The sequence below is a fragment of the Choristoneura fumiferana genome, chromosome 12, assembly GCF_025370935.1.
Source record: "Choristoneura fumiferana chromosome 12, NRCan_CFum_1, whole genome shotgun sequence".
Taxonomy (NCBI): domain Eukaryota; kingdom Metazoa; phylum Arthropoda; class Insecta; order Lepidoptera; family Tortricidae; genus Choristoneura; species Choristoneura fumiferana.
Window position 1 is genome coordinate 10,542,319 of NC_133483.1, and position 14,341 is coordinate 10,556,659.

Sequence of the window (14,341 nt, forward strand, 5' to 3'; positions counted from 1 at the left end):
TTCCTTTAAGAACTTTATATTTTACCTTAATACATCCGTTTCTGCCTTGTAACCTGTTACTTTCCTGCGTTTTACGTACAGTCGAACAAATTGAATCATGAACCTTTATACTACTAATGTCATGTTGACATCTCATAGTTTTGTCAAGGAAAACATAGTGAAATTTATTATTAAAAGGTTCCACCCTGGGTCACGCATGATGCAATTTGTTTGAACATACAATATACACATGCAAAATATAATGCATAGATACACATGCAAAATAGCTATAATAGCTATAAAAATACACCAACAATATAAATAAATGGTTATTTTTAACAGCTTCTTCACCTAATTTCTCGAAGCTTATACTCGTTCTCTTCTAAAGCCGTAAGTGCCAGAAAAATTTTACAAGTACGAGTACTTAAGAATTTCTTTTTTCTATTCTTATAATAAATTTATCAACGTGTTTTATCGACACGTCATATTCGAGTCTTAGTGGTTTCTTGAGCTGTTCAGGATCCATACCGTCGGGCGGCAAGATAGAGTATCGCCGAAGTACCGAAGATAATGCTGTCTTCATTGACATCATGGCGTATTGGTAACCTGAAAATAAAAGTTTTATAATAAAAAATAAGACATGCTCTTTTTACGGCTCCTTTGTTTTATTCACATTTCCCAAATAAGGTTATACGCGACATTAACCACTTGCATACCCACTACTTTACACTAGATATCTTGAGTGATATATATGATATGACGGCTAATACCAAAATGCTACGATTTTCTAGAAAGGCTTTTTATGTTTTTACCTAGGCAATTCCTGACTCCGTTGCTAAATGGTATGAACTGATTCGGGTGCTTCAAAGGCCCCTCCAAGAACCTCTCCGGACGAAAGTCGTCGGCATCGTCACCCCAGTACTCCCTGTTGCGATGGATCCCCAAAATGTTTATGAAGGCTGTCACGTCCTTCACTAGTGTGACACCTGACGCTGAAATGAAAACATATTCAATATTAACGCAATCACTGCCACCTGACTTGACTTGACTGACCACAGGTGCCACCGACGCGCATGTGCGTTCAAAATTTATGAATAATTATGACAGCGGCACTGAGAGGGTGGTCCAAGAACGCATATATGCGTCGGTGGCAGTGAATGAGTTAAAGTTAAGCAAACGTACCTAGCGTACGTAGCCCTCTTGTTCTGAGAGGAGGCCTGTGCCCAGCTGTGGGACGTATATAGGCTGGGATGATGATGATGATGAAACGTACCTAACTGTATAGGTGGCCTTCAATTTAATTATTTTAATCCGAATACGTTTAGTAGAAAATCTTAGCATAGTCGATATTGAAATTAAAAGAAAAGCTTGGGAAAACGAGGACCACGAAACGCGTGGCATGTGATGTTCGGTCAAAAGAAGAGTACCTAAGTAATCTGAACATGTTAGTATAAAATTGGTACTTAAACATTTTTAACACGGTAGTAGTGGATGAAAAAGGAACTCTCATTTCAATGTTGTAGAAGTATCCGAACCTCTACTTGAAACCTTTAGTAAACCATTTGGCCACGATTTTATTTATCAACAAGCAATGAAAATCCGTCCGTCCCTTCAATGATAATATCATTAACTTAAGCACCTGCAAGTAATACTTACGCAATGTTACATCTCTGTCGACTTCTCTTACTATTACAGGCACCGGTGGATACAGTCTCAGTGTTTCTTTTATAACTGCTTCTAAATATTTTAAGCTGGGTAAATCCGCAGCAGTGATGGTACGATTGGAATCGCCGAAAACCCCTTTTAATCTAAAAAAAATTGAATGAAATTAAAAATGTGGTCTGATAGAACTCTTCTTAATATATATATACTCTACACCAATAATTATTCGTTATAGACTTTTATTTTCTTCTAAAACCGTTAATAAACATTAATTCGTTTTTAAAGAATATAAAAGTCTATCACGAATAATTATTATTGGAGTAGACACATTAACCTACATAATAAGAAGAGTTCTATCAGACCACATTTTTAATTTTCATTAAATTTTTATAGAATAATCGAGAAAAATTTGCAAAAATGCAACGTTGCCAGCTCAGTAGGTATAAACGCTCTTAAATAAGAACAAGATATAAACTTAATATAATTATGTGCAACATAAAACAGTAGACAAACAATTGATTTTTGATTTAAAAACCACAATATGATAAATAATACTTGAAATTTGATTTTCTTCTATATAAGATAACCACGGCTTCACCCCCATGGATGAATTTCTGATTCTGTTGGAAATTTAAAAAAAAAAACAGCTTGCTCGTGTTAAGAGCCATTTTATAGAGTCAGTCAGTTAGTCGGGAAAATAATGCAAATATATACTATGCTGAAGAAAATATAGGCCATTTGAGTTTTATTGATAAAATTCAAATGTAAATGTAATTTAAATGTTATATTTCATATGTTTATTATTATCATTCATTATCTCAAATAACCGGGATTTTATTAATATGGTAATAATATAATATCTTAAATAATATGAAAAGAATAAGAACGTATTGTACGTTACAAATACTTTTTGTACTATTTATAATGCGTTGAAGTGCAAACATAAACGTTTTTTTTCCGTTGATATACTTACATAGGTACAAGGTGCCCCTTATTTTCTTTTGAGTAGAATAGAACAGGGTTACTTACTCTTCGTAGACCTTTTTTTGCACCTCTTCGTATCTGGACATCATAACGAGTGCGAAGGAAGTTCCCACCGCCGAAGTGTCGGTGCCAGCTAATATAATGACCATGGTCTCCTCACGCAACTCCAGGTCGGTATAGCCGCCGATTGATCCAGAATGTTCCATAATCATCTCGAGAAATGAGGGGACTTTGCTCTTTTCTGTAAACAAATTATTATTTTGAAGCATGACTTCTTACATAATGAGCAATTTTTGGGTGTCCCTTGTTTTACCGACAAACTTTACATGGAATATCATTTCATCAAAAACGTTTCATGGTAAATTTAGTTATAGTATTATCGTTTGATGGAATTTTGTTTCGTGACCAGTTCATTACAATTTTTATTATTTCATAGAAAAACTGTTGTTAGGAAAGAGGATTATTTGGCATATGATTCGTTTTACGACAATTTTAAATGACGTAATTACAAAACAACTATGTTCATTTCTTCGCAGTTTTATTACAACACATTTGTAAAATAATCGATAACACGTACAGTCGAGGAAACTGAGCCGTGTACTAGGGTAGAACCTTTTCATATTTTTAAATAGATGTTAGAACTGCTACCAGAAAAGTAGGTTACGTTAGGTTAGAACTGCGACCCTTGCAGATTCAAACTGTTACCATAAAAGTAGGTTAGGTGAGGTTAGAACTGTGACCCTCGCACAATCGAACTGATACGAGAAAAGTAGGTTAGGTTAGGTTAGAACTGCGACCCTTGCAGAATCAAACTGTTACCAGAAAAGTAGGTTAGGTTAATTGTAAAATAACTCATATTCAAGTGATTTTACGTAAAGTAAGTTTAATGTTATTTTAAAAAAAATAAACAATAAATTACGAACCATTTTCTGTGAAATAATACAACTATATAAATCATTGGACTATTAAAAATATATGAATGGAAATTACTTGTAATGACTGAATGAAATACTCGAAACGTTGACTTTCAAATAAAATTCGATTATTTAAGTGTCGGTAATTTGATGATTAACCACAATTTGTAATCCCTAGCTACATATTTGTTGTTAGTTTAGCGTGCACATCAGTACACATCTGTGTGTCTCTTGTGGCATCGTAACTTCCAAATGGATGCATCGATTTACTGCTATATACTGATTTTGTTCCATAAAAAGACACCTCATCTATAATGGTTTTAAGCTAAAATTAATTGAAATAGTCGTTTGTGAGATATTGGAATAAAAAATGACGGGGATTGAAGATGTTAAAGGATTCTTATTGAACGAACTTTTCAAATAAAACCTGAAACTAACGTTATCTATAAGTAAAAAATTCCACATCACCGTCGCTACTCTTCGTGCCCAGAAGGCTGGCAATATTTGATTGTGAGATTAGCTTTTTGCTCAATATATTTAGTTGCCATCTCAGTGTGTCAACTGAATTTATAACAATTTTATGAACTGCCGCTTCACACACATATGTAGATATCAATGTAGAGTAGAAGTATTTTACCCTTATCTAAAAGAAGGCGTATGTCAATCTATTATGTTTATGTTAGATAACAAACTTACTAAAACCATGAAGGGTGCCAGCGCATTCTGCGGGTTTGGCTGCTTCTTCACGTTTTATTTGTATGATCTGCAAACGATTAAAATTAATTACAGTTGGAATCATTTTTAACCCCTAACGCAAAAAGAGGGGTGTTATAAGTTTGACCTTGTCTGTCTGTGTCTGTCTATGGCACCGTAGCTCTTAAACGGGTGGATCGATTTGAATCTTTAATTTATTTATTTGGAAGCAGGTTTTCTAGCAATTATTCTTAGACATGTTGTTATTGAACTTTGAAGTGACAAAGTCGGGGGTTTTCCAACTTTTTGTTGGTTAGGTTATATCAGTTGTAACTTGAAATTTTGAATAAGTAGGCACAAAACTAGTATTTTTGAGTTTATAAGGTTATTTAAATGAGATAGTATTCAAATAGAAAAATACAAAGAATGTTTTGTATATAAATGGACAGAGGTAGGTATAAACTGGAACATTCCAGATTTAAAAATATATAGTTAGCTGATACTGTAAAACCTGTAGGTAATTGGAGTAATAGATAAAATAGGCATGGCTATGGAAATACATCAGAACCGTCGATTTAATTAAAACAAGTATGTCATAATATCATCATGATGACGAAAAGATTTTAAAAAACCTTATCTATCGTGCTGTAAACTGCTTAATGATTTTAAGGAGCTATCCATAAATTTCGTCACACTGATTTTGATTACTTACTCCTACACCCCTCCCCCTCCATGTCACACCTATTAAATACTCGTACCTACTATAAAAATTATATTGTTCTTGTGTCCCAAATTGCGAGGCCCCTCCATCGCTCTAAAAGTGTAGCGTAATTTATGAGTGGCCCCTAAATCTTACTAGCCCTTGTTTTTGTTGTTGTTAGGCGTGTAGAAATCGTACCTCATTAACAAACCTATATAGGAGCTGCCTTTGCTTATCATACTGCTTGAAACACGGCATCATCCTGTACATAAAGTCATGTCGCGCAGTAAAACTGTTCATGCGGTCTCCCGTCATGCGGAAGATTTCGTCAATCGCATTAACGAAAGAATTCTGCTTGATCTGCGACTGTATTTGGATGCCAAGAGCTGTCTCTAAAAATACACATTGTTTTAATTATTATACTCGAATCCTACTTAATATTATAAATGTGAAAGTTTGTGAAGATATTTGGAGGTTTGGATGTTTGTTACGAATCCTACTTAATATTATAAATATAAAAGTTTGTGAAGATGTTTGGATGCTTGGATGAATGTATGTTACTCAATCACGCAATAACAGTTGAACAGATTTACATGAAACTTGGCGTACAGATAGAAAAAGTTCTGCACTGAGACATAAAATACTTGTTATCCCGATAATGCGTTCCCGTGGGATAATATCTGAAGTTTAAACAAGAATAGAGGGCACTGTCCAAGAACGATGACGTATCGTACTTTGCCTCTCAAAACGACGTGTCAACTTCGTTTGCAATCAATAGATGGCGTTGTGCGAGCGAACGTGGTCCTTTCAAATTATTGTTACCGTAAACACCCGTAACCTTTTTTCAACCCAAACTCTAAGACATTAATTTATTGCGTTGCCATGATAACAAGAATCGTGTAAGTAAACGATTGTCGTTGTACATTGCAAAAAAAATGCACGGGCAATACGGGCATAATATACAATACAACAGTTGAGTTAAGACGACATTAAGCTATTTCTAATGCGGACAAAGCCGCAAGTTAAGGCTAGTACTTGACTAATTGACGAATTACTTTGCGGAAGTCCATTTCAATGAATAACTACTTACTTGTATTTTACAAGCATTTATTTAGTTTCACCTGTCTCGTTGTCTATCTGTCTGTCTGTTTGTAATCAAATCTTGCAAGTTAAATTCGACCAACTTCCAGTAGTTGGATTGACTTCAAATTTGGTATCCTTATGTAGATTGCGTGACAATACAATAATCTGGTAGTGATACCCTGGTAGACCGGCCAAGATCGTCTCCACAGGACGGAGCTCTTCAACGGTTGATGGCATCGACTTGAAATTTGGTGTGCAAATGTAGTTTGGGTGACAAAGTACAGTCAGCAAAAAAAGCTTGTATTAAAAATGAAATCAGAAAATTATCAGAAAATGTTGGCAACGTATTTTTTATTCTCATAAGAATCTTACCGCACACAGCATCGAACGTATAGTTAGCCACATATTTGAACACTGAGAAATCACCAGCGCCGGCTTTTGGCGCGAGCTGGTTCCCCATCACGGCGGTTTGGTCCGCGAACACGTTCACAAACATGTTCAGGTTCTTCATGCTAAAGGTCGGGGCGAGAATCTTGCGACGGGGACGCCAGATGTTCACTGTTGAGATTGTGTACATACGATTTCGTTCGTTATTGGCAATGTCTTTTTAAGATTGTTTTTTTGTAATCTTTTTGTATTTTTTATTTCAATTCCAAATTTTTACTTTTCCCAGTGATGGTCTTATTGTTCTGGTTTTTCTGTGCATCTATATTTCAGTTTGTATTTTCAATTTAGGTTTTACGGGATAACCGTAAAAGTAAAAATTTGGAATTGAAATAAAAAACACAAAAAGATTCCAAAAAACAATCTTAATTTTATTGCTTAGTAACGACATCTCTTGTCCGGGTGAGCGGTTAGTTCCAATGGAGTGCCGAAAAAAGTTTCTCGATGAGGGCTACGGTATAGATGTCGCTAGTGTCACTGCTTAAGTGGCTAAAAATAAGAAACAAACAAGCTGAGATATGAGGTGCATAGGGGAAATTCGTTTCTGTACCGTTGACCATCAGCGGTGTAGAGGTATAGCACGTGGTACGGAATACCGAGGACCTGGGTACGTTTCCCAGTGATGGTCTTATTTTTCTGATTTTTCTGTGCATCTTTATTTCAGTTTGTATTTTCAATTTAATGTCTTTTTAACCGACTTCGAAAAAGAAGGTTCTCAATTCTAGTGTATGTTTTTTTTTTTGATGTTTGTTACGCGATAACTACGCCAATTGTGGGCCGAATTTCAAAATTCTTTTTTAGTTCTAAACGACATACTTTCGAAGTGGTCCCATTGACACCAAGTCAGGATCTAATGATGGGATCTTAGAGAAATCGAGGGCAACCCTCGAATTTTTAAAGCACACCTATAGCGATTTTGGCATTTTTAGCATCAAGTTAAGTATTTACATTCAGAAAGTATCATTTAGTGAACTGGACCCTGATAAAGAAGACCGTAGGTACTGGTACTCTGTTAGAAAATGATATACTATAATGATAGACTATGCTGCATTTGAGCTTAATGGAATCGTTGTGAGATGCTCTTTGGCAACAAATCAGTACAATGAATGAAAAAAAAAATTAACTAAAAATGGAACCGACTTTAAAAACCTTGAAAATAATTTTCTACTACTTTGAAGTTGGTGCCTCAGCACGAGCCAGCAGGAGCATGGGCGTACCCAGATTCTGGCCAGCAAATCAGATTTTTAGGTCAGATCACCCGCGCTTGTTTTGTCATACGAAGCAAGTTCATACATTTTCTGCGAGTGCGAGTAAAAAATTTATTTTTTCATTTATGTTAATTTTCCAAACTCCCAATTATCATTACAGGTTACATACACAATGGAAAAATTTAGCTAAAAAATCCACAACGACACTTTTATTAGCTTCCCATTTAACTCAACCCCTAAAATCCCCTAATTACGTACAGTCGAACAAACTGATTCATGTCCCGAACAGATTTTTTTAATAATCAATTGCACTATGATTTCCTTAATAAAAGTATGGGATGTCAACATGAAAATAGTAGCTTTAAGGTTCCACCCTGATACAGTCCGCATCAAAAGTAGCTGGTTACTTTTGTACTTTGTCGTTTTACAGATACGTACTTAGCGCCATACAAGATTGACAAATGTGTTAATGTTATACAGTAAAAAAGTAATCAGCTAGGTACTTTTGATGCTGACCATGTATCTGTTTGTTTGACTGTATATTGTCTTTGAACTTGATTTACGTACATCCACTTCTTACTGTGATATTCGTATCAACACCAAACTTGACGTTTGGCTCCAGTTCTGATGACAATACAATAATAATGGTACCATCGAGCTGATCTGATGATGGAGCCTGAAACTAAGCACTGGAACTTCAAGACAAATGAATCAGTTTATTTGACTGTACTTATAATATGGTAAATTGAAACAAAGATTTGATTAAAAATCGATGAAACGCATGGTATTGTATAGAAAAGTGTAAAAATAAACTAAGTAGCTATTCGAACCACTCAAAAATATGTTACTACGGCCTTATTGCGTCGGAATAAGAGTCTGTGGTACTTACGAAGGCTGCACTGAAAGTTTCGGAAATCCAAAACTTAGAAACTTAATTTTGGCACATATTATACCTTTTTATAATCACTAAAGTTTCAATATATTAACACACTGGCCACCTAGGAAAAAAAAAAGTAATGGTTCGGTTGGTTTCAATTTTTTGAAGTCGTCGAGTCGCTGATGAAAATGGAATTGTCTCGTGAAAACTTAAGAGCTATGATTTATTACGACTTTAAAAGTGGATTAACACAAAAACAATGTGGAGACCGGATGATTGCTGCTTTTAGTAATGAAGCACCTTTAAAGACTACAATATACAGGTGGTATTCAGATTTTAAACGCGACCGTGTATCACTCACGGACGACGTGCGTGAAGGCTTTGAGAAACAATAAAAATACTTTTATCCAATTAAACTGCATATTTTTATCTGTTCCCGAAACTTTCAGTGTGACCCTCGTATCTTTGAAGCTTTGAATAAGTTTATATTTTTACACTTGACTGTTGTACGTAACACTCGGTGCATGAGTTCGTGTAGCTTTTGCCAGGACCATAATAGATTTTATTACGTTTCATTTAATAAATATTTGTAACACTCGTGTCTCCAGTACTCGTAATAATCTATTTCATTCCAGTAAAATGGATGTAATACCTAACTTTGTATTATTACTTCTTCTAAATGTTACGCCATCCATTGTTAAATGAATCTTCAAGAAAACGCTCATTGTGTTGTTGGTCTGTGAGAATAGTTGTTCTCTAATTGTATACCTCTGCTAATCATGCTTTTTCCGTAACGGTCTTCATTTGTTGGCAAAGGCTAAATAAAGGTTTTTCAGGCTAAGTAATATCTATATTTTTTATAAAAAAAGCACAGCACAGTGTGCTGCAGTGTGTGTGTGTGTGTGTGTGTGTGTGTGTGTGTGTAAGTAGGTAAATGAAGCGTTTGTATTGGTTCATGAAAAACACATAATTGGTTCCTCAACCTCCTAGCACATGGTGGCAACGCCTGATAAACTAGAATAGCATTACACGGCCAAATTACGAACAGCGGCACTGTCTCCTGAGGTGAATGTAGCAGCGCACCACCGAGCCGTGCGATGTATTAGTACGTTTGTTTGAAGATAGTTTGCTGTTCGATATTCTATGCTTAAAAGCATTTATATAGAATCATCATCATCATCCCAGCCTATATACGTCCCACTGATGGGCACAGGCCTCCTCTCAGAACAAGAGGGCTTGGGCCGTAGTTCCCACGCGGGCCCAGTGCGGATTGGGAACTTCACACGCACCATTCAGACGCCATATTGAAATTTTATATAGCCTATGTCACTCCGACAGTTATGACGAATCCAATGATACCTCATATGTTAAAATCCGTCTAGCCGTTTAGGCTGCAGCGAGGACCAAAGAAATGGACATACATACCCACATACATACATACATACAAACATACATACATACATACGCTCGAAAAACATAACCCTCCTCTGGGCAGTCGGGTAAAAACACACGCTGTATATCTACTGTGGTAAGTACTTAGGTATTTGTGAACTCACCTGGTGCGAAGATGCTGCCGTTCCCAGTGAACATTAACGGTCCTCTCAATAGCCCATGATCTTTACTTAGACATGTTTTAAGCAGAAATTCTGTTGCTTCGGGGTCAGTGATATCTATGGAAAAAATATTAAAAGAATATTTTAAAAAATACTAATCGTGTCCTTCACGTACCTATTTCAGATGTTGGTAGTTTCGGGTTTTTCTGAGCCTTTTCTTCGTTTTTAGGGTTCCGGAGCCAAAATGGCAAAAACGGATCCCTTATAGTTTCGCCATGTCTGTCTGTCTGTCTGTCCGTCTGCGGCTTTGCTCAGGGACTATCAATGCTAGAATGCTGTAATTTTGCACGAATATGAATGTAAACTATGCCGACAAAATAGTACAATAAAAATTTGAAAAAAAATTTTTTTAGTGTACCTCCCATAGACGTAAAGTGGGAGTGATTTTTTTTCTCATTCAAACTTGTAGTGTGGGGTATCGTTGGATAGGTCTTTCAAAATCATTAGGTTGCTAAAACGATTTTTCGATTCAGTGATCTGTTTGCAAAATATTAAAATCGAGCGTCCCCCTCTAAAAAAACCGATGGGTGGAAAATTTTGAAAAAAATCAGAATGGTAGTAAATTTATCAAACTTTCAAGGAAAACTATAACGACTAAGTTTGCTTCATAATTATTAGTAGTTTAAGAGTAAATAGCAGCCTAAGGTATAAAATATATACCTAAACTTGGAAGATTCCGTATAAAATACGAAATCCTTAGAAAAATATTACTTATTTTTTCGTAATGGCTACGGAACCCTATTTTGGGCGTGTCCGACATGCTCTTGGCCGTTTTTTTTTTTTTGTTGAAGTTGGCCAAGAATCAAATGTCACTTAATATGATCACCAAAAAACTGCTTCTTATATAAGAATTGTATATACACCTACAGTTCGAATACAAACATTACGTATTTTAACCGACTTCAAAGAAGGAGGAGGTTCTATGTTCCAATGTTTTAATTTTTTTTCTTTTTACGTATGTTCACCGATTACTCAGTCATTTGTGGACCGATTTTCAAAATTATTTTTTTATTCGAAAGAGTACTCTTCTGAGGTGGTCCCATTGTCACCAAGTCAAGCTCTGATAATGGGATCCTGGGGAAATCAAGGGCAAACCTCAAATTTTATAGGCACACCTATAGCGATTTTGGCATTTTTCGCATTATCTGAACGCATTTACATTCAGAAAGTATCATTTGGTAAACTGGACCTGATTAAGAAGACTGTAGATGACCAATGGAACTCGTTAAAGCTAAGTAATGCTCGCTCGTCTATAAACGATCATGATTAATATACCTAGATAAGAAGAATCTTTAAGTTAATGATTCTTTCGCACTGATCTGATGCTGAAGCCGGAAGGTAGGCAACGGAACTCTGTTATAAAACAACGTAACTAAGCCGTGTTTGGGCTGTACTTTGGCTACGAATCACTAAAAAGTGATAAATCAAGAGAAGTTAAAAAGTAAAACCGACTCCAAAAAAATAAAAATAAAATAAAAATGGAACAGACTACAAAACCCTTGGAAAATATTTTTCTAGGTACCTACTAGCTCGAAGTTGGTGACTCAGCACGACCCAGCAGGATGGATTCAAACCCATAGTATGTAGGTGAGGTAGACGACTATTGTTCCACTTCTGCTAGCTGGTACTGAGGCACCGACTTCGAGCTAGTAGATTACTAGAAAAATATTTTCAAGGGTTTTGTTGTTGGTTCCATTTTTTTTTTTTTTTTTTGGAGTCGGTTTACTTTTTTGTTAAAAAATTTCTTTTGTTGACATCTTTTTACAAAATAAGTGAAACGATGACTTCGGTTGTATCAAATTCGGAGCACAAAAGATAAGTTACTTACTTACTAATAGTCTATTTATATTCCAGAAGCCGATGAGACCACGGTGTCTGGACGACTCTTCAGCTAAAAACTCGAATAACTTCATAATTTCTGTAAAATTAAAAAAACATTAAAGAACATCGATTATGCATCCACATAGGATTGTCCCTTACGCAACAACTGAATGTTGCAGTGCTATTCCTACCAATAGTATGTTTTGATAATATACACGATGGTCACATTAACATTTGATAAAATAATTGGTGTAGTCATCTCGCAAAAATCAGCTTTGTTGAAGATTTTCTTAAAACTAGTTGTGAAAATTTGCTACAGTAAGACAAGCCATTTAGTTAAAAACGTTACGTTACGGTTATGTTCAGAACGAGTCGTCTTTTTAAACTACGGTCTGCTACCACCACATGTTACAACTCTACCTTCTCAAATCAACTCTACCTAGATTTGTTTTCAGTAAGTGTAGTCATACACTGCGTCTATTGCGGTATTCATCGTTACAACTAAGTAGGGTAGCTGTGTATAATCTGACAGTGGCAGGCAGGAGCCAGCACTATGGTCACCTTCTTTCTTCGGTCAACTATTGGTATGGGTATGTTCATATCGAGAAGCACGAGAGGGCAACCTGCCCAATAGTAGCGGTCGGGAAGTTAGTTTTAGTTCTATTTTGCGTTGTTTTATTTGTTATTAATTGTATATACTGTATGTTACTATTTTTTTTAGATCTGTCAGTACCACGTCAGTTCGCTAAAATATTTTATTACCTTTACGAGTTGACAAAAATAAGTATGCATGTCCAAGGATTGGCATCATGGGCTTATCAATTAATCCTATCTCCTTGGCCAATTTGTTTAACTTTTTCTCCTTCAAACTGGCGTACAGCCTCCAGGCAACGATCATGGTCAATAACAGATACCATATCATTTCGAAAGCTGAATATGTCCAAAAATATAACCTGAAATACCCTTTAAAAAAAGATACACAGTTCAATTTAATATTAAATCCATTATTGTCCGCGTATTTTGAATCAGACATTGTGCTATCTATTTTATTTTTTACTTTTACGTTTAGTCAGTTTAGAGATTTTTGTAATCGCAACAACGTGTCTACTCTTGTTTCTGTTATCCTGTCAATCGTTCTAAGGTTAACTGGAAAAGATCCCTTTATGGGCGCCAAAGCATTAAAAAATATATTTTTACTAATTATTTACCTGAATTTTGCAACAAAATAACAAAATTATTACCTTACAGTAAACACGCTTTCTGCACTTCTATTCCTCACAATCTCTGACTTATTATTAACTGAGTTAGTAAATAATTTCTAACTATGAAGTAAACAATGAAGGCATTACACTTCAATTAAGTGTTAATCGACCTTTATCTTCAGTTTTACATAATTACTTTTATGTCCTTCTTGTAGTACTTACTTTAACAGGACACAAAGTCACGAGGCTTTATCAACTAACGCGCCAAGACTTTCGATCACGTCCAGAATCCCATAATATTACCATTCACCATCTTACAATAAGGTAAATTCCGTAAAATAATGCACCTAGTTATCTCAAAAGAAGTAGGAAGTGTTAGAAAGTATTCAAAAGGCAATGGGACTTTTGCAGGTTGTTACTTTTTTATTATTATTGCTATAGTTATTAGGTCAAAATATAACATAAATAAATAAAAGATTACACAATGGAGTGTAAAACTACGCAGCAAGATTGGCTAGCTCATCAACATCGTCATATCAGCCGTATCCGTAGTCCAATGTTCGTCATATGCCTCCTCCTCACCTAGATATTTATCTAGTTGCAAGTAGGTGTTTTTTAGGATACCATACCGGAAGAGTGCATATCACTAAGCTGTCCATCTGTTTTTCAGTCTGTCTATCTACCTGTTACAGTGCTGTATCTCGAGAACCGTTTGCTGTTCCGTTTTCTTTGCTTCATTATAACGTTAAAAACAACGAGACTTTTCAACACAGAACTAAGGTCATCGGCATAAATCAGAGAATTAGCAAGTTGAAGTGGCAGTGAGCTGCTGGTAATATCTGCCGAAGAACTGAGAACCGTTTGAGTAAACGAGTTCTTGAGCGGAGACCGTGTGTAGTGAAGAAACTACATACTCGTATCAAGAAATAATATTATAAACCGATCAAGTGTGAGGTGGCCTTAGGGACAAACTAAAACTAAGTAATATATTTGTAGCTTAAAGAGATAACTAAACCTAGCTAGTCAGTTTGATGTTTAAAGATGTCCAAAACCCACGGTGCGTGAGTCGGACTCGCACTTAGCCGGTTTTTAATAGGCTGTGAATCTAGATTTTTCCTGCAAGACAATCTTAGTCTAGTTGCAATTGAAACAAACTTTAAT

General features: G+C 35.6%; 1 protein-coding gene across 2 annotated transcripts; it reads right to left on the minus strand.

Moving 5' to 3' along the window:
* Positions 1-13,282, minus strand: LOC141433278 (cytochrome P450 4C1-like). Of its 2 annotated transcripts, XM_074095247.1 has the most exons (11): positions 13,220-13,282; positions 12,741-12,941; positions 11,986-12,075; positions 10,101-10,214; positions 6,388-6,573; positions 5,131-5,324; positions 4,236-4,302; positions 2,671-2,866; positions 1,636-1,787; positions 792-971; positions 1-585 (listed from the first exon to the last, which is right to left on the minus strand). In XM_074095247.1, the coding sequence occupies exons 2-11, from the start codon at positions 12,898-12,900 to the stop codon at positions 404-406; spliced, it is 1,521 nt and encodes a 506-aa protein (XP_073951348.1). In that variant the 5' UTR covers positions 12,901-12,941; positions 13,220-13,282; the 3' UTR covers positions 1-403. The 2 variants fall into 2 exon arrangements, with proteins under 2 accessions (XP_073951348.1, XP_073951349.1); XM_074095248.1 differs by lacking the exons at positions 12,741-12,941; positions 13,220-13,282 and having other exon boundaries at positions 11,990-12,075.
* Between the last annotated feature and the right edge of the window lie 1,059 nt (positions 13,283-14,341).